Below are 20569 nucleotides of genomic sequence, written 5' to 3' on the forward strand. Positions count from 1 at the left end.
GAAATTTTCTATAACTCTTGGGGCTAAAGGGATGAAGGGATATGGGGGGAAGCAGAGATCAGGGTACTGAATTTGATGATCAGCCATCATCGTAATGAAGGAACTGAAAATAGCATCATGGATTGCTAAGAATTTACTAGAGGGATGTGGGCTGGAATCTAACTCAGAATAATTTGGTCTTTAGATGCATTGGCCATGCTAAATTCTCTTTCAGTGTACCTGAACAAGTGTTGGAGTATGGTGACTTGGGGATTGTCATTGTAACATCATTGGAGTGTTAATGTAAGCCTACTTGTGACTAATAAATAAACTTTTATTTTAAAATATAACCAAGTCAGCTTTGATGGTGGCAATTTATTTGTTTTCATATATAAAAAAACAGCCAAGTGTACTTGCCATGGTACTGTACACATAGGCTGGCAGGTTAATGGTTTTGACACTGGTTCTTGCACAGGAATTTACATCTGAGTTTTGTCAAAGTCTACTGTGTGGTTTGACGCCCATCAGAGCTCCAGATTATGGGTGAAGTAGACAGCTTCTGCATCTGTCCCACACACTAAATGTTCTCCCATAACATCCAAACTATTCACCGAGAGGACATATTCTGACAGCAGGTTATTGATTTCCACTCTTCCTTTTGCAATATCCATAGTGAGCCACGCACTGCTCAATGACTGGTTTGTGTCGGTATGGGAAACTGGGGTATTCAATGAGAAGTTTCTTCGACCTGAGAAAATGCAGGAAGAGAAGTGATGAGAATGTTTTGCCTTTCTAACAATAAATGCTTACAGTACATTTGTTGCTCAAGTAACTTTTCAGAACCATAAACCTTGCACCGCAGTCCAACGACTAAGTGTCTTCTTCAGTTTGGTTCTCCACTACAGCCAAGAACTTGACACTTTCCATGTATTGTGACACCAGCAAACAGACATTTTAATCCAAAGCCTGGCTGTAATTCACAATGTGATTGAATACAACTTTTATAACTGAATATAATTGAATATAACTCAACGAAAGCATAATAGCTATGTTGTTGGACTAATGACAACAGTCAACCACTGTGGCTGGAGAATATAAATTCAGTTAATTAAATGCATTTTGGAAGTTAAAAATGACACTATATAAAACCAGGTTAGTTTTTCACCAACAGGAAAAAAAATGCTTGAAAATCTCAGCAGGTTTGACAGCATCTGTGGGGAGAGAATACAGCCAACGTTTCAAGCTGATGAAGGGTCATCTAGACTCAAAACATTGGCTCTATTCTCTCTCCGCAAATGCTGTCAGACCTGCTGAGATTTTCCAGCATTTTCTGTTTTTGTTTCAGGTTCCAGCATCCGCAGTATTTTGCCTTTATCTTAGTCTTTCACCAATGTCCTTTAGAAAAAGAAATCTGCTGTCCTTACTTGGATTTCATCTTTGTTTAACCATTTGTTACAATAGGAAGTTTAAAAGATAGTTATGTTTTCGGATTCGTTTTTCAATTTAAGGAGTAATGGAGGGGCGATGTGATCTGTTCTGAATTCTGCTCAGCAAGTCTGTGTGGATTGATCGGTAAAAGGGAACATATGATTTACTCGGAAGACCATGCAAGATTTTCATACCTGTGAACAATGGCAAGAGTATTTATGTTGATTGTGTATAGACTGTCAGTCTTCAAGTCTCGCAGGGAAAGACTGAGATCGTCAAGTTTTATAAATTTTAGTTTAAACTGTTAGTTTAATTCCAATGGAGTTGAAGACCTCGACGATAGCTAATTGGCATTTCTACCTGGATGTGAGGACCAATGCAATTCATGTTGTCACAACGTTGGCCTTTGAGAAGGGATGAGTCTATAGCAAGCCATTGTTGTATTAGGTCACAGGATTTCCTCAGATATTGCTGAACTTCATAACCCAGTTCAGTCTGCAAGAAGCTGAGGGAGAAAGCAAAAGAAACTGCTCCTGAAGCACATGAAATACTGATTATTGTTCACCATGCAAATTGTGGGTGGGAGCTCATGCTCAGATTGAAGAAACCAAGTTTGTGAAGATTTAAATGAGGATGGAAGATTTGCCTGGCTTTAGCTAGAACAATGAATCTCCAATGTAACCCTCTTAGTAAAAGTTGGTTCTGGGAATAGATTGGGAAAGGAAAAAGATAAAGAAGAATAGCTTTGGACTGGTTCTGGGAAAATAAAATGTCCAATTAAAGGAGAAGGTAAAGTATAACCATCACATGGAATTGTTGATCATGGTAAAAGATGCATGGTAAAAAGTCTGACAACACCAGGTTTTAGTCCAACCTATTTATTTGATAATATACTCACAAGCTTTCGGGGTTAGTCCCTTCGTCAGGTGAATGGAGAGTTCTGGCCTCAGACAGAGCATATAAAGTACAGACATTTCCGGCGTGGGTCACTACCTTGTGGAATTTGTATTTTCTCCCTGTGTCTGCGTGGATTTCCACCGGGTGCTTCAATTTCTTCCCACAGTCCAAAGATGTGCAGGTTAGGTGCATTGGCTGTGCTCAATTGCCCCTTAGTGTCCCAGGATGCACAGGTTTGAGGGATTAGGGTAAATGTGTGGGGTTACTGGGATAGGGCCTAGGTGGGATTGTTGTCAGTGTGAACTTGATGGGCTGAATGGCTTCTTTCTGCACTGTAGGGATTCTATGATTTTCCAAAGATTTCCATGGCCAAGGAAAAAAAAAAATCACCCTTTCAGATTAGTATATCTCTTCCTTCTATTTTCCTAACTCACTTGTTTCATTCAAATAAATAAACCTCCATTCCGTAACATGTTTATCTGGGCTGAAATATTTGATTTAACATTCTATTCAATGCCAGAAAAAAACCTACAATTGTTAAATCAGTGTCTTGGTTCTTACTTGGTTGGAGAAAGGAAGGCAGATCAGGAGATACAACAGAAGCATTCCAATGCCACAGTGTCCCATCCTCAGAGCAAGTAAACACATGATCAGGATTGGAGGGATGAAAATGAACTTCCCATACTGTTAATAAAGCACAGCACACTTTGAAAAGCTTGTACTTTTATCATTCAACTGAACACACAATAAATGAAACTCATCAGCAACAACCAAACACAATCACACAGAAGGGTGGTAGCGCATTGGTGTCCCAGCTTGTTTTGGACAGGCTCACATTGATTTGGAAGGGGCACAGTGTGAGATTACAGTGTGGTGGCCACCACTGGTCACCCTATTATGGTCAGCACCAGCGCCTGTGCTGGACCCATGATATATTACTCAAGATCAGGAAGCTCTAAGAAGAATAAGTCAGAGCCAATGTCTCATTCACTTGGGAGTTTGAATATGGTGAGAAATGGCAGGAAGAACTGAGACATGTGCATTTAGACTAATGAAATATTTAGAGGGAGGCACACACAAGATGATTTCCACTATTGAACACTGGCGTGTTTTACTCAAGATAAAATGGAGCTGAAGGGCAGACAGAGATTCACCACCCTTCACTCAAAGGGTGGCGAATCTTTGGAATTCTCTGCCCGTTGAAGTGGTGGAGGCTGCCTCGCTAAATATATTTAAGACGCGGGTAGATAGGTTTTTGATAGGCAAGGGGATTAAGGGTTATGGGGAGAAGCCGGGAAAGTGGAACTGAGCCACTTCAGATCAGCCATGATCTTATTGAATGGCAGGGCAGGCTCGAAGGGCTAGATGGCCTACTCCTGCTCCTATTTCTTATGTTCTTATAGCAGGATCACGGCCACAGGTTTAATTCAGACCACATTTTTGATAACCGCAGGACATTTTAAGTGAATTTATAGGCAATTAAATATTGTTGAGTGTAGACACTGTTGGAACGTAGCAGATAAACTGAGCATAGCAAGACTCCATGAGCAGCCTGTGAAAACAACCACGGTTATCTATTTTAACACCACTGGTGAAGGGATGAGGATTGGTCAAAGCACCAAGGAGAACTTTACTCTTCTTCAAATAGTGCAGTATCCACCAAGAGGGCAAACGGAGTTCTGGTTTAACATCTGAACTAAAGTTTATCATCACTCCAGTACAGCACTGGAGTGATGCTTAAATTATGTGCTCAATTTTTTGGAGTGGGACTTGAATCCATGACTTTCTGGCTCAGAAGTGAGAGTGTGCTTCTGATCTACAACTGATAGTTTAAACTCACTGCAGTCAGTGAGGGGGAGGTGAGTTTGCAAGGTGGGGGGGGTTGACCCAAATATAGCAACTAATTTACATATGCAGTTTAATTATAAATTTAAATATAGAAATTTATGGCAGTAGAAGTTATCAAAAAAAGTGTCAGGCTCTAAATGTATGTTGGTGACACCCTTCTCTACTTCACCACTACTTCTCAAGCTCTCTGCTGTTCTATTCCAGAAAGCCCATTGCCAATTTTTACTGAGTCCGACATTTATTTACAAAGTGAAACATTACAAGCATATCCCTCTGAATTCCACCATACCATAGGTTCAGTTAAGGCTTTTTTTTTTACATGTGCTCAAGTGAAATAATTAAACATACAATCAACATCCACTACCTCTGATTTGTCACACTGGTTATCTGACATTCAGTATAGAATACACAGCATAGGATGTACAAAGATCTTTTTTCAAACTAAATATTTTAGAGGATCAAAGCTTTCCACCTCCAAGGCACTACTCCAAACTGCTGCTGTTGAAATCCTCAACGTGACTTGAATTTGATTTGGCTTGATAATTCCAATGTTCTCTTGGTCTGCCTCCCATCTTGAACCCTCCACACACTTGAGACCATCCAAAATTCTGATGGCCTTATCCTAACTTACATCGACTCCTGTTCCATCACTCCTGGGTTCCCTGACATACACTGGCTTCCACTCTGGCATCATCCACATTTTAAAATATTTATCCTTGTTTTCAAATTCCTCTATGATCTCATCCCTCCATACCTCTATAACCTCTCCCAGCCTCAGATCTCGGTGCTCCTCCAATGTTGGTTTCTTGCTCATCCCTGACTTTAACTGTTCCACCAGTGAAGACTGTACATTCAGCTGCCCAGGTCCTAAATTCTGGAATTCCCTCCCTAAGCCTCTCTGCCACTACCACCTCCTTTAAGGTGTTCTGTAACACATACCTCTGTGACCAAGCTTACAGCTGCTTGTCCAAATGTCTCAAGTGGTTCAGTGTCAATTTTTGATAATAAACCATTATGTTAAAGGCACTATATAAATTCAAGTTATCTTTTTAATGGAAAATTCTGTGCAGAAAACTGTTTTTAACATAGAAACATAGAAGGTAGGAGCAGGAGGAGACCATTTGGCTCTTTGAGCCTGCTCTGCCATTCATTACGATCATGATTGATCATCTAACTCATTAGCCTAATCCTGCTTTCTCCCCATAACCTTTGATCCCATTCGCCCCAAGTGCTACATCTAGCCACCTGTTGAATACATTCAATGTTTTGGCATCAACTACTTCCTGTTGTAATGAATTCCACAGGTTCACCCCTCTTTGGGGGAAGAAATGTCTCTCATCTCTGTCCTAATGGTCTACCCTGAATCCTCAGACTTGACTCCTGGTTTTGGATTCCCCCACCATCAGGAACATCCTCCCTGCATCTACCCTGTCTAGTCCTATTAGAATTTTATAAGTCTCTATGAGAATCCCCCCTTCATTCATCTGAACTCCAGCAAAAACAATCCTAACCTAGTTAATCTCTCCTCATACATCAGTCCTGCCATTCCCAGAGTCAGTCTGGTAAACCTTCATTGCACTCCCTCAAGAGCAAGTACATCCTTCTTCTGAAAAGGAGACCAAAATTGTACACAATATTCTAGGTGTGGCCTCACCAAGGCCCTGTCTAATAATTGCAACAACACATTCTTACTTCTGTACTGAAACATCTTGCAATGAAAGCCAACATGCCATTTGCCTTCTTTACTGCCTGCTGCACCTGCATGCTTACCTTCAATGACTAGTGCACAAGGACACCCAGATCCTGCTATATTGGGAGAGCCATTCAGGTAGTAATCTGCCTTCTTGCTTTTGCTTCCAAAGTGAATAACCTCACATTTATCCAAATTATACTGCATCTGCCATTGATTTGCCCTTTCACCTATCCCACCCAGATCATTCTGAAGGATCTCTGCATCCCCACCACAGTTCACCTTCCCACCCAACATGGTATCATCAGCAAAGTTTGAGATATTACATTTTGTTCCCTCATCCAAATCATTAATATATACTGTGAATAGCTGGGGTTCCAGCAACAATCCCTGTGGCACCCCACTAGTTACTGCCTTCTAATTTGAAAAGGGCCCATTAATTCGTACTCTTTATTTCCTCTTTGCCAACCAGTTTTCGATCCATCTCAATACAGTTAGCCCAATCTCATGCGCTTTAATCTTGTATGATAATCTCTTACGTGGGACTTCTTCAAACATGTTCTTAACATGATACTAATGCCTATGGAGAGCCAAGGCTAAGTGCTGTATTCAGATTAAACAGGGTTACAGGATGGGAGTAATTGAAGTTTGAAGAAAAAATTTTTGGGCCGTTACGAATCATCAATAAAAAGATGGACACCGAGACTAGGTCGTGCATCAGTGAGATAGGTCAAAGATACTTCAGTCTTTCAGATCCCCTGGGAATTCAATTTGATCCTTCAATGAGCTCCATGTGCATTACATTGGAAGAAGGTCAAGAGAAGACTCCCTTAAACAGAACCAGTAAGTTCCACCAATCATTAATAACTTACCAACAGTAATTGTGCAAGTCTTATTATTGGTGCACAATTGTCAATTCTTAATTTAACAGACCTACTAAATTATTTGTAAATGTGTACAGTGCAGTGTGTGTCATGGAACTGTTAGACAATACAGATGTCCAAGCCTCCCAAGTCTCTTCCTTACCTTTGTTCATCTCACCCTATCAGCATATCCTTCTATTCCCCTCTCTTCATACATTTATCTAGCTTCCCCTTAAATGCATTGATGGCTTTTGTCTCAAATACTCTCTTCGATAGCCAGTTCCACATTCTCGTCATTCTCTAAATAAAGGAACTTCTGAAAATAATTCATTGAAACTTAAATGCATTTTACTGGATTATTGTCCCCGCTACTCGCCCTCCTCCACCCAAAGAGTTTGAAAACAAAAAGACGAAGGAAGGGACCTTTAAACCTGCAAGCTTATTACATATCAAAGAATTTGCGGAAAATTCTCAGCAGTCAGAGAGAGGGGAAGATAACAAGAAACAAACATACTTTCTGCAGAATGGGCATCCAGTAAGGAGATGGGTATACTTCCTTGCCTGACATCCCAGATACAGAATGTTCCATCCTGGCCGCCAGTTGCCACTATGTGCTGCTGATTTGGATGTCTATCGACACAATGCAGTGGCACTCGGTCACCCGTCCTGGGAAACAACAGTTAGCGTTAAAAAAAAGCAAGTAAGCACTACTTTTAATAATATCTTTGCAATAGCAACCAATGCTCCAGACCTGCTAGAAACTTTGAAAATAACGAAAAGGTTTTATAAAGTAGATCAAAGAATCTCCACAGTGCAGAAAAAAGGCCATTTGGCCCATCGAATCTGCACCAGCAACGATCCCACCCAGGCTCTATCCCTGTAATCCCATGTATTTATCCTGCTAGTCATCCTGACACTTGAGTGGCAATTTAACATAGCCCATCCACCCAACTCACATCTTTGGACTGCGGGAGGTAACTGGAGCAGCTGGAGGAAAACCACACAGACACGGGAGAACATGCAGACTCTGCACAGACAGATACTCAAGCCAGGAATTGAACCTGGATCTCTGGAACTGTGAGGCAGCAGTGCTAACCAATGTGCCACCACGCAATATGGAGAAATGCTTCTGCTTGTGGACAAGAACAGAACTAGAGGAACATCAACATAAAGACAGCCACTAATACATCTAACAGGAAATTCTGGAGAAGCTTCTTCACCCAGAGACTGGGAAACTCAGTATTGTCCCATTTCCTACATTACAGCAGTGACATACTTAACTGGCTGCAAAATGTGCTGGGACATCTGGAGGTTGTGAAAGGTGTGATATGAATAAACATTTGTTTTCGTTTTCTAGGATGAACCTGTCATCAGTTTAACAACAATGGTTCAACAACAACTGTTTAACACAGGATCAACATAATCAATGAAGGGAGAGGTCTGGGCATTTGTTCAATCTTTAATACAGGATGCAAAACGTTTAATGTGAAAGTGGTTGAAATGGAATCTTCAAGAACTTTTAAATGGAAGTTTGCTGTTTTGTTTAAAAAGTGCATGGGGAAAGGAGACAAATTCACATGTAATAGGCTGAATGGCCTCATTATATAGGCTAGAATATCTATAGAATCCCTACACTGCAGAAGAAGTCTGCATCTACTTTTCGACATCATCCCACTCAGGCCCTATCCCCGTAGCCCCACTTATTTGTGACGCTAATTCTCCGAACCTACACATCTTGGGACAATTTAACATGACTAATCAATCTAACTTGCACACCTTTGGATAGTGGGAAGAATCTGAAGCACATGGAGAAAACCCACGCAGACACAGGACGAACGTGCAGACTCTGCACAGACAGTCACCTCAAGGCCAAAATAGGGAGGGAGTAGAGGAATATGGACCAAGTAAGAGCAGAGGGTTTTTTTTTAAGTTGAGTTAGGGCATCGTGATTGGCACAGGCTTGGAGAGCAGAAGGACCTGTTCCTGCACTGTACTTTTTTTTGCACCTTGAACCCAGGTCCCTAGTGCAATCACTGTGCTGCCCTATTTTGTTTGATAAACTGTTATACAAAATTTAAATGCATAAATTTGGAGAAATATTTCAAAAACAAAATTCTTCTTTGTTACATCTCCAGTACAAGCCCCAGTCCCAGCGACATGTCCAACAGTGCTTGTAGACTATTGAAGACTGTGATTTAAGGGCCTGTGTCTCCATCCCATTATCCTGTTCACAATGAAGGTGCAGGCATTCAATCTCCAAGGTCTAATTACAAGCGGGGTGGGGGGCGGGTTTGCCCTTTTGGGGTGGGGTGGGATGCATAAATGTTTCAACAATTGCAATTATGTGACAGTAACTTTCTGATCTGTTGCATTGCCTTTCATCATTCCTATATTTAATGCAAGCTTGAAAAAGCAGCAAAGGCTGAACTTACAAAGAGTATATCTGTTGAGGTTTATTTCCTGGCTGCCTGAAGTCCCAGATTTTCAACTGTCCAATTGAGCTGACTGTCAAAATTTCTGTAGTTCGCAGGAAGGTGACTGCATTGAGTGAACTGCTGTCAGCATTGTCTGGAAGAAGAAGGGGCAATAAGCCTTGTTGTTGAGGTCCATTCACAAACAATCTTACATTGAACGGAAAATGAGCTTGTTAAAAGTCAATGCTATGTTGTTCAGCTCTAACTCTTGAAACAGAGCTATTGCTTGTTGGGAGCCTTATTTTAATTTTGCATGATTAATGCATTAAGTAGATACCAGCTGTGGCTCAGTAGGTAGCACTCACTCTTCCAAGTCATGAAGATTGTGGGCTCAATTCCCACCCCAGAACACAAAATGTACACAGACGCTCCAAATACTGAAAGGTTTTGCACTCATAGGTGTTTTTTTTTAAAAGATCAGATGTTGAACCAAGGCCCCGAATCACAAGTGGTCACAAAAGATGAATTAGTCAAAGAAACAGATCATCGCATTTCTGTTTGTGGGACCTGGCTGTGTACAAATTGGCATTTTGGATTGATGGTTTCTGATCTCTTCCTGGGTATTTCTAATTATTGGCATTTACAATATGTTTGTTAACTGGCTTGCATATTTCACTAACCAGTTTGCAAATGTCCCTCTGACCTCTTCTGAACCAATCTAGTTTAATACCAATTTTTAATTAAATTCCTCCCCAAATATTTCCACCTTCCTTTCCTCTTTTAAGTTGCCCATCAAAACCTCTCTTTGACCAAGCTTTTGGTTGCCTGTCTTTGACTCTGTCATATTTTCCCTGGCTACATTCCTGTGAAGCACTTTGCTAAGAATCACAGAAACCCTACGGTGCAGAAGGAGGCCATTCAACCCATCAAGTCTGCACCAACAATCCCATCAAGGCCCTATTACCGTAACCCCGTATATTTACCCTGCTAATCCCATTAATTTATGCATCGCAGAACATTAAGGGACAATTTAGCAAGGCCAACACACGTAACCTGCACATCCTTGGACTATGGGAGGAAACCGGAGCACCCGGAGGAAACCCACACAGACATGGGGAGAATGTGCAAACTCCACACAGACAGTGACCTCTAAACCAAGAATCAAACTCAGGTTCCTGGAGCTGTGAGGCAGCAGTGCTAACCACTGTGCCACCATGCCGTAGGGTTTTAACTATGTTAAAATTCCTACACAAGTGAAAATTGGTTTCAGAAATAATCCTATTCCCAGAGAATAGGTAGAAGAGGAAGCTGAAACAAGTAACAATGCCTAAGGCCAAGTCCATGGGAAACTGAGTTAGAGTACAAAATACCTCTTTGTAGAAGTGGTGCTCAGGAGGGAGGGACAAAACACTTTACCATCAACTGTCATTGCCCTATAGTTTCACTGGTGAGTTGGCAAACCTAAAATATTCTGAAGAATCTTGATAGAGTAGATTGTTTCCACTGTCTGGGGAGCCTGGAACAAGAAGGCCCAGTCTCAGAATTAGGAGCCACAAGATTGAGGAGAAATTATATCACTCAAAAGGGTTGTGAATCTTTGGAGTTCTCAACCCCAGAAGGTTGTAGATGCTGCATTGAATACATTTAAGATTGGGATAGACAGATTTTTGGTGTCTCAGGGAATGAATGGGTCTAGGGAGCTTATGTGAAAATGGAGTTGAAATCCAAGATCAGCCAAGACTGAGTAGGCTTGATGGGCCTTCTCGTGCCCGTGAGAAAGATAGTTGAAGTTTTGATTTGTCATTTTGTGCAAATTCCTAGGCTGATAGCAAGTGTTGAAGTTAGGAGTGCCATCTTTCAGGTGAGACATTTAACCAAGGCTTTGTTCGCTCTCAGATGGGCATTAAAAATTCTGTGGTCTATTTCGAAAAAGAGCTGGTGAGTTCTGAAACCAATAGAGAAAATGCTGGAAAATCTCAGCAGGTCTGGCAGCATCTGTAAGGAGAGAATGTAGATGTATCTAAATGAAAAATGGTCATCTGGACTCAAAACATCAGCTCTCTTCTTTCCTTACAGATGTTGCCAGACCACAGATCTCTGAAGGCTGTCACTCAAGTGGATAGAGCCATGAAGAAGGCTTATAGTGTGTTAGCATTCATTAACAGGGGGTTTGAGTTTAAGAGCCATGGGGTTGTGCTGCAACTTTACCGGATGTTGGTGAGACCACATTTGGAATTGTGTGTTCAGTTCTGGTCACCTCATTATAAGGATGTCGAAGCACTGAGTGCAGAGGAGATTTACCAGGATGCTGCCTGGTTTGGAGGGTAGGTCTTATGAGGAAAGGTTGAGGGAGCTGGAGCTTTTCTTTTTGGAGCGGAGGAGGATGAGAGGCAACTTAATTGAGGTTTATAAGATGATGAGAGGGTTTGATACAGTGGACATGCAGAGACTATTTCCTCCAGTGGATGTAACTGTTACTGGGGGACATATCTATAAGGTTCATGGTGGGAGATATAGGAGGGATGTCCAAGGTAGATTCTTCACTCAGTAGTTGGGGTGTGGAATAGACTGCCTGCTGAGATAGTGGAGTCAGACACTTTAGGAACTTTCAAGCAGTGATTAGATAGGCACATGAAGCACACCAGAATGATAGCGAGTGGGATAGCTTGATCTTGGGATTGGACATAGCCCGGTACAACATTGAGGGCCAAAGGGCCTGTATTGTGCTGTAATGTTCTATTGCTGTATGTTCTACCCCTGCTGAGATTTTTCAACATTTTCTCTTTTGGTTTTGGATTTCAGCATCTGCAGTATTTTACTTTTATTTAGCTGGTGAGTTCTCACCGCTGTTTGTCATTATTTATCCCTTGATTAACACCACTATCTGATCATCATCACATTGCTGTTTGTAGGATTTTGCTGTGTGCAGACTGGGCTTTTAAAATTATAACAGTGGCAACACATGAAAAGTGCTCCACTGACTGTAAAGTGAAGTGGGTCACTCCGAGGTCTGGAAAGATGTGCAAACAGAAGTCCTTTAATCAAGCACTGTCATAATTTCTTTTTAATACTCACCTATGGTCCGTATGGGTTCCTTTTGGTCAACGTGGAAATGATTGATCCGGCCATCCTCCCCGACGCTGATGATCTCAGGGCCATTACACACTAGGCTGGTACAGGGAGCACTGTCATGAGAATGATAGTGGGCATGCTCCCACTGCCGGGATACAAGGAGCGTACGCTCAAGCTGTAACAAAAGGGTGCTTTTTTACTTCAGTAATTGATTTTATTTGACAAAATGTTAAGTAAAATCAATGTTGTAACATTTAAAAATACATATACAACAGAAGACAAACTTTCCTTCTAGTTTAAATTCTCAAACTTTTTGGCTATTACTGCGAAACGTTTGTATTTAGTATCTTTACCTGGTTGTTTGTATGAATATGGAATACAATGACACTCCCTGTAGAAGAAGCGGTGACAATCCTCTCCTCATCCAGAAACTATAAAAGCATAAAAGCTGTAGTAACTTCCATTACAAGTCGATGTAGGAATTTGTAATTGAATAAAAGTTGAAAATAGTAAGACAACAATGTTAGAAAAGAACGAGAGATAATTGTATAGTCACAAATATATGAATCCCTAGTGACATTGTCATTTACAACACAATCCTGATTACATGCATTTTACAGCAGCAGTGTTTGAAATGGAGGCCAATGCTCAAGGACATGACCTTCACCATTACTTGTTCCAACTTTCTCGTTTGCCTAGTCAATGGGAACAGGATTACTTCTGAAACTAATTCACTTGTGTGGCAATTTGAACATAGCTAATATATTGCAAAGCGTTTCACAGGACTAATCAGGCAAAATTTGCCACCAAGTCAAAGACACACAACCAAAAGCTTGGTCAAAGAGAGGGGTTTTGACGAGCAACTTAGAAGAGGAAAGGAAGGTGGAAATATTTGGGAAAGAATTTGGGGGAATTAGGATGTGTGTGAGGTGTGTCGCACGTCTCACTCAAGCGTGATCACTGCTTCAGTTACCTGGAGATCCATTACGTCACCATCGTGGTTGATTTCACACAAGGGCTTAGTGCTCTCCAAGAAGAGCTGATCATCGACGTCCGTATTAATAGTTTCCCAAAGGCACACCTTGTTCTTCTGCAAAGATAGCATGAGACAAAGAAAATCAGTTCCAATTACATGCTCTCTACAAGCTTGAGACAAGATATTAATATACATGCTGGTACAGTGGTTAGCACTGCTGCCTCAGTGCCAGGCGCTCAGGTTCGATTCCTGGCTTGGGTCATTGTCTGAGTGGAGTTTGCATGTTCTCCCCATCTGTGTAGGTTTCCTCCAACAGTCCAAAGATGTACAGATTGGCCATTCTAAATGTCCCTCAGTGTCAGAGAGGCTAGCTAGAGTAAATACATGGGGCTATGAGGGTAGGGCCTGGGTGGGATTGTGGTTGGTGCAGACTCGATGGGCCAAACAGCCTCCTTCTGCACTGTATGATTCTAAGATTTGGATTCTATATGAGATCATAATAAAGCATTATCAAATCCCATACCAAAGGGGAGGTCATTCAGCCCATCATGTCTGTACTCAGTCTTTGAAAAAGCTATCCAATTAGTCCCACACACTCTGCTCTTTCCCCATAACCCTGTACCCATTACCTTTTTCAAATACTTATCCAACTCCTCTTTGGGAGTTCCTACTGCATTGAATCTGTTTCCACCACCTTTGCAGACAGTGAATTTGGATCATACCCCACAGCAAAAAAAACTCCTTTCTGGTTCTTTGGTAAACATATTCAATCTATGTCCATGAGTTACTGACTGTTACAACTGGAAACACTTTACTGCTTATTTACTTGATCGAAGCCTTACATAACTTCAAACACCTTGACAAAATTTTCCTGTCACCCTCACAGCCAAAGAACAATCCCAGTTTCTCCACATGAATGAAGGCTTTCAACCCCAGTGCCATTCCAGTAAATCTTCTCTGTACTCTCGTTAAGGTCTTCACAAACTTCCTAAGGTACAGCACCCAAAATTAGACACAACAAAACTCCAACTGAAGACTAACCAGTGATGTATGAAATTCTTCACATATGATTTCTTAGTGATTACATAGATTTATATACAATTCACAGACCAGAAACACACCACTTGGCCTAGCATACAGATGGCCGTGTTTAAGCTACACATGAACCTCCTTCTACACTTCCTTATCTAGCCTTTTAAGCCCTTCTATCCCTCTCTTCCTTGCTGTTTATCCTTAATTCCCCTGTAATGCATTGATGTCACCTAAACCAGTTCTTGTGGAAGTAAATTCCACATTCCAACCTCTCTCTGGGTAAAGATGTTTCTCCCAAGTTTCCCATTATATTTAATGGTCACTACCTTATATTGATGGTCTCTGGAGTCCCCTGTAGGTAGAAATACCTTCTCTATATCTATCCTATCAAATCCTCTTCATAATCTTAAAATACATTTATTGAATTATCCCTCGAGTGTTCTCCCCTTTCACGAGAAAGAAGTTCCAGTCTGATCACCCTTAGCTGAGTGTCATTCTAGTAAATTTTTTTTGCACTTCATCCAGCCGCTATATCATAGAGACCAGGACTGTGCACAGTACTCCCAAGTATGGCCTATATAAGTTTTAAATAAATCCTCTGCTTTTCAATTATATCCTTCGAGAAATGAACCCCAGCGCTTTTTTAAGGCCTTATTAATCGGTTTATTAATTTGTTTCTCTGAATTTCAAATCTTTTTGCTTCTCTACCTCATTGATTAAGAAGGGAAAAATAAAGTATGAAAGATAACAGGGGACTTAAAAGCTGACTGTAAATATTTATATAGGTATATAAAGAGAAAGATTGACAAAAACGAGTGTAGGCCCCTCACAGTCAGAAACGGGAGAATTCATAATGGGGAACAAAGAAATGGCCAAGGAACTAAATTTGTACTTTGTTCATGTCTTCTTTTGTGAAGACTGAAGCAATCTACCAAAAGTTCTGAGAGAAACAAGTTTTAATGGGGAGCTGAAGGAAATTAGCATTAGTAGAGAAATGGTTTTGCAGAAATTAATGGGGTTAAAGGTGGATAAATCTCCAGCTAAATCACTTGATAATCTTCATCCCAGAGTATTTAAGGAAGTGGCCCTGGAAATAGTAAATCCATTGGTGGTTGTTTCCAAAATTCTTTGGACTCTGGGCTGGTTCATACAGATTGGAGGGGAGCTAATACAAGCCCACTATTCAAAAAGGGAGGTAGAAAGAAAACAGGGAATTATAGAGGGAATTATGTGATCCTTATGTCAGCACTAGGGGAGTTGCTAGTGTTTATCAACAATTTCAAACTCAACATTTGGAAAGCGGTGGAATAATCAAAGTCAGCATGGATTTACAAAAGGGAAATTATGCTTGATGAAACTATTGGAATTCTTTGAAGATGTAACTAGTAGAGTTGATCAAGGAGAACTATTGGATGAGGTTTATAAAGACTTTCAGAAGTCTTTCAACAAGATTTCACACAACAGACAGCTACGTGAAGTTAATGTGAATGGGACTGCAGGTAATGTCGAGATGGATAGAAAGCTGGTAAGCAGAAAGAAAGCAAAGAATTGGCATAAATGGATCTTTTTAAGACAAGTAGTGATTTGTGGAGTTTTGCAGGGATCTGAGCTAGAACCCCAACTGTTGGGATGGGAGAGTGAGCTGGCAGGATGCAGAGATGCTTCAGCGTGATTTGAACAGGCTTAATGTTTAGCCATATGCATGGCAGATAACAGTATAGTATCAATAAATGTGAAGTTATCCACTCTGGTAGCAACAAGAAGAAAACAGATTATTAGTTGAATGGGTGTAAATTGAGAGGGGTGGGCACTCACTGAGACCTTGGAGTCCTCATGCATCAGTTGCTGAAAGTAAGCAGGCAAGTACAGAAGACATTAAAGGCAGCAAATGATATATTAGTCTTCATAGCAAGAGTATTTGCGTATAGGAATTAAGTTGTTTTACTGTGTACGGCGTTAGTGAGAACACACCTGGAGTATTGCATGTAGTGGCTAATCCACCTAACCCACATATCTTTGGTCACTAAAGGGCAATTAGGCATGGCCAATCCACCTAACATACACATCTCTGGAGTATGGGAGGAAACCAGAGCACCCAGAGGAAACCCACACAAACAAATACCCAAGGCTGGAATCAAACCCATATCTCTGATGCTGTGAGGCAGCTGCTGTCACAAGTCAATTGGTGTCCATTCAGCAGGGATCTTTTCACATCCTCTGAACGTTTGTATTTTAAGTATTTATAAAGCCAAGAATTCCGAATGCACATTTAACCAGGTTCGCTCCTGCCCACGGCCCTCCTTTCCCCCCCGCCAAAGTCCACCGCTCACTCCATTCCCTCGAGCTCTGTTGCCTTTAGGCAGAGGACAGCACCTCTCCCCTTCCTCTCCTCTCCCCTGCCCACCCCAATCCCATCCACCCTGCTCACCTCAGCGTCCCACGATCCAGTGACGAAGCAGTCGGGGGCCTGGAGGCTGGAGCCGGACACGGGCCGCCAACGGACGCGGCTGATCTTCTGCGAGACGTACCGACCCTCCATGACGGCGCGAGCCCGGCCCGGTTTAACTTCCGGGGGCTGGAGAGAGGCAGCTTCCGGGCGAAGAGAGAGTGCTTCCGGGGCTCAGGGGCTGGCTCCAGCCCACTTCTTCTTGTTGTTGTTGTTGAATTTAAAGCCTCAGCCTGAGCGGTAAGTAATGTCGCTCCACAGCGTTAGAGCGGAGCCACCGGGTGTCTGAGTCACGTAAGAGCCGCTCCGGAGCGCAGTAATCCCGGGCTGAGGGAGTGCAGCACTGCCGCCGGCTGCGTGCCCTCCTTCTAATCAGATGTCCACCGGCTGCCCTCTCAGGTGGGCATCAGAGGATGTCCCTGCATTACTGATGAAGAGCAGGGAGTTCTCCATCGCTGGGAAAATGCATCTGTACGCAGGCATCGTGCGGCATTATTCAATTAGGAGTAAGGGAGTTTGTTCATTGTCCAGGCCAAATCTATCTCTCAACCAACACCAATAACAATAGACTTTTAAAAATAAAGTATAGACTGTGCTCATGTTTTAATGTTGAGTTGGAACATGACACTGCATTCAAACACCAAGAATTTTATTTGTCTGGGTTTACATAGAAGTATTTGATTTGATTTATTATTGTGAGACGTATTAACTGACAGTGTAAAGTATTGTTTCTTGCGTGCTATACAGACAAAGCATGCCATTTATAGAGAAAGAAAGGAAAGTGCGCAGAATGTAGCGTTACAGTTATAGCTAGGGTGTAGAGAAATATCAACTTAATGCAAGGTGTTACCGTTCCAAAGTCTGGATGTGGGGATGCCGGCACTGGACTGGGGTAAACACAGTAAGAAGTCTCACAACACCAGGTTAAAGTCCAACAGGTTTATTTGGTAGCAAACGCCACTAGCTTTCGGCACGCTGTTCCTTCGTCAGGTGAGTGGGAGTTCTTGTCACAACAGGGCCCTGTTGGACTTTAACCTGTTGTTGTAAGACTTCTTACTGCATTCAAAAGTCTGACAGCAGCACGGAAGAAGCTGTTCGTGAGTTGGTCGGTTGAACCTCAAACTCTTGTATTTTTTTCCCGATGAAAGAAAGTGGAAGAGAGAATGCCTGGGTTGCGGGGGGTCCTTAATTATGCTGGCTGCTTTGCCAAGGCAGTGGGAAGTATAGACAGAGTCAATGGATTGAAGGCTGGTTTGCGTGATAGATTGGATGCACGAGGAGGGCATTCGGCCCTTCGAGCCTGCTCCACCATTTGTTATGACTGTGGCTGAATGTCCAACTCAATAACCTAATCCTGCTCTCTTCTCATAACCTTTGATCCTATTGGCCTCAAGTGCTAAATCTAGCCACCTCTTGCCTACGTTCAACGTTTTGGCATCAACTCCTTCCTGTGGTAATGAATTCCACTCAAAGAGTAGTGAGCCTCTGGAATTCATTATTCATTTATTCTGTGGTTTTCTAAACTGTTCTTAGAATGCAAGGAAAGAGCTCTTGGCAGAACAAGGATTGTGATGTGCATTCCACTTCATTTGGAATCGCTGTTCCCATTAACGTATAGGTTAGTCTATATTCTGGCTGTTTCTACAGCTTGGGCATCATTGCTTTTCCAGCTATGTCATTTGCTAATGGACCTTGGATTATTCAATTCTCCTGCTGTTTGGGATCTCGCTGTATGCAGATTGGCTGATCGGCTTACTTTCAAAGCACAAGTGATTACACTTCAGAAGTATTTATGCGGCTTGTAACGTGCTCGGTAACAAGAAAGTGAAAGTTGCTATGCAATGGTAATGTTAATCTGACTATAATTGCTAGGAAATTCCCCATTCCTGATGTTAAGTTGACAGATGTGTGGTTTCCAGGTTTCTTCTAATAAATCAGTAATCAATCCAATGACACAATATGACTCTAGAACAGTTTCTTTCCTGCTGCCATCAGACTTTTGAATAAAGTAACCTTTATACTCAGTTGATTTTTCTCCACACCTAGTTATGACTGTCACACTACATTCTGCACCTTTCCCTTTCCTTTCCCCTATGTACTCTATGAACAGTATGCTTTGTCTGTATAGTGTGCAAGAAACAATAGTTTTCACTGTACACTAATACATGTGACAATAATAAATCCAATCAAAAGATTTTTAATCTAAAGGAATTTGGGAAATAATGATTACACATCTGCAAATTTTTGGTCCATTTGTTTTAATCACAATTTAGCACAAGTTAATTTATTTAATTCAAATATTAATTCAAATTTAATTGATCAATTTATTTTACAGTTGATATACAATTCCAGTTCAATTCATTTACTCCTCTACTTGATTCGTTCTGTGTACTTATGTTACCTGCTATTTAAATTTACAAATTGAAATTTAACTATATGGAAATTCCTTAGAAAAGAGGTAATGGAAGCAAACCAGCCCATAAGTTACTGTAACTGCATAGCAAATTGTCTTCATTTGTACCCTCATTCCTGCCTATTCTATTAAGATAAGGTATTCTTTAAGATAAGGTTTCTCATCTAAAGTTATAAGAAATAATTTCAGCAAAACCTGTTCCTGAATTTAACATGATTTTTTTTCCCTTACAGTTTTCACTCTGAATAGCTGCAAGGTGATGATGCTGTCTGAGTGCGTTTCATGACCATCGGTTTCCAGTCTGCATCAATAGGATTTTCTCTCTGCAGTTGGGAGGCTGCATCTATCCCCACCATGTAACAGGATTCCTGAGTTTCTTTGTTTTTCCAACTGATTTCCAATAAGCTGGAGAGCAATTCCATTTCAGTTTAAGTACGTTTAAGCTATTGAAGCTGTAATTAGTGACTTAACATAATGAGAGGGAGAGAGATAATGATGAAACTCGTAAGGCCAGAAGATATAAGAGCAGAATTAGGCAATTCAGCCCACTGAGTCTGCTCCACTATTGAATCATGGCTGATAAGTTTTTCAACCCATTCTCCCATCCTATCCCCGTAATCTTTGATCCCCTTACCAATCAGGAGTCTATCTCTGTCTTAAATATCAATAGTAAAAAGTCTGACAACACCAGGTTTTAGTCCAACCTATTTATTTGATAATATTCTCACACTAAAACCTGGTGTTGTCAGACTTTTTACTGTGTTTACGCCAGTCCAACGCCGGCATACCCACATCATTAAATATCAATGACATGCCCTCCACAGCCTTCTGCGGCAATGAATTTCACAGATTTACCACCCTTTGGCTGAAGAAATTCCTCCTCATCTCGGTTCTAAAAGATCGTGCCTTTACTCTGAGGCTGTGCCTTCGGATCCGAGTCTCTCCTCCTAATGGAAATATCTTCACCATGCCCACTGTAACCAGGCCTTTCAGTATTCTATGAGTTTCAGTGTTCAAAAGTTTCCCCCTCATCCTTCTAAACTCCATCGAGTACAGACCCAGAGTCCTCAAACGGTCCTCATACATCAAGCTTTTCATTCCTGGGATCATTCTCATGAACCTCCTCTGGATCCTCTCCAGGGCCAACACACCCATTGATACGGGGCACAGAATTGCTCACAATACTCCAAACGTGGTCATAATTGTTTAATCTATAAGAATACCCAGGGTTAAACCGTTTTTGATGCAAATTTTCTTCTTTTGAGCACTAACTTATGTATGTTGCTCTGTTCAATTGATTGGATAACGTGACAATAGAAACAATAGAGTTCCTAAGTGATTTAGGGTCTGTGTATATAGGACACTAAAATATAGTCAGGTACAAAAAATTAGTCAAAAGGCAACCAAAGGACGAGAATGAGGAAACGTTTCCAACATTTTTACAAACCCATGTTGGACCACACCGGGAGTATTATTTATGTTTCTGGACACTGAACTCTTGGAAGACCTTG

At 41.4% G+C, this 20569-nt stretch overlaps 2 protein-coding genes across 5 annotated transcripts in view; one reads left to right on the plus strand and one right to left on the minus strand.

Moving 5' to 3' along the window:
• Positions 1-334: 334 nt before the first annotated feature.
• On the minus strand, positions 335-16763 carry nup43 (nucleoporin 43). The gene is made up of 8 exons (XM_080191933.1): positions 16628-16763; positions 13165-13281; positions 12545-12622; positions 12195-12366; positions 9138-9273; positions 7220-7371; positions 2866-2988; positions 335-727 (listed from the first exon to the last, which is right to left on the minus strand). Exons 1-8 carry the CDS (start codon positions 16736-16738, stop codon positions 504-506), a joined length of 1113 nt encoding a protein of 370 aa, XP_080048059.1. The 5' UTR covers positions 16739-16763; the 3' UTR covers positions 335-503.
• Positions 16764-16802: 39 nt separating this feature from the next.
• The window catches only part of shprh (SNF2 histone linker PHD RING helicase), a 75294-nt gene continuing 71527 nt past the window's right edge, over positions 16803-20569 (plus strand). For 2 of the 4 annotated variants that reach the window (XM_080191935.1, XM_080191938.1), the window contains exons 1-2: positions 16803-16885; positions 19292-19490. The gene's annotated coding sequence lies outside the window, so the exon portion shown is untranslated. Of the gene's footprint in view, positions 16886-17003; positions 17045-17066; positions 17152-19291; positions 19491-20569 lie in introns of those variants that run through there. The other 2 variants (XM_080191937.1, XM_080191936.1) reach the window with 2 other exon arrangements.

This window comes from Carcharhinus amblyrhynchos, chromosome 7 (assembly GCF_965287045.1).
Source record: "Carcharhinus amblyrhynchos chromosome 7, sCarAmb.v2.hapA, whole genome shotgun sequence".
Lineage (NCBI taxonomy): Eukaryota > Metazoa > Chordata > Chondrichthyes > Carcharhiniformes > Carcharhinidae > Carcharhinus > Carcharhinus amblyrhynchos.

Bases quoted from the DNA above. Each gene is read 5' to 3' on its own strand.
- nup43 (XM_080191933.1), bottom strand. From the start codon at position 16,738: ATGGAGGGTCGGTACGTCTCGCAGAAGATCAGCCGCGTCCGTTGGCGG. The intron at 13,282-16,627 runs GTGAGCAGGGTG...CTATCTTTGCAG, and splicing joins CTGGATCGTGGGACGCTGAG to AAGAACAAGGTGTGCCTTTG. The intron at 12,367-12,544 runs GTAAAGATACTA...CTTTTGTTACAG, and splicing joins ATATTCATACAAACAACCAG to CTTGAGCGTACGCTCCTTGT.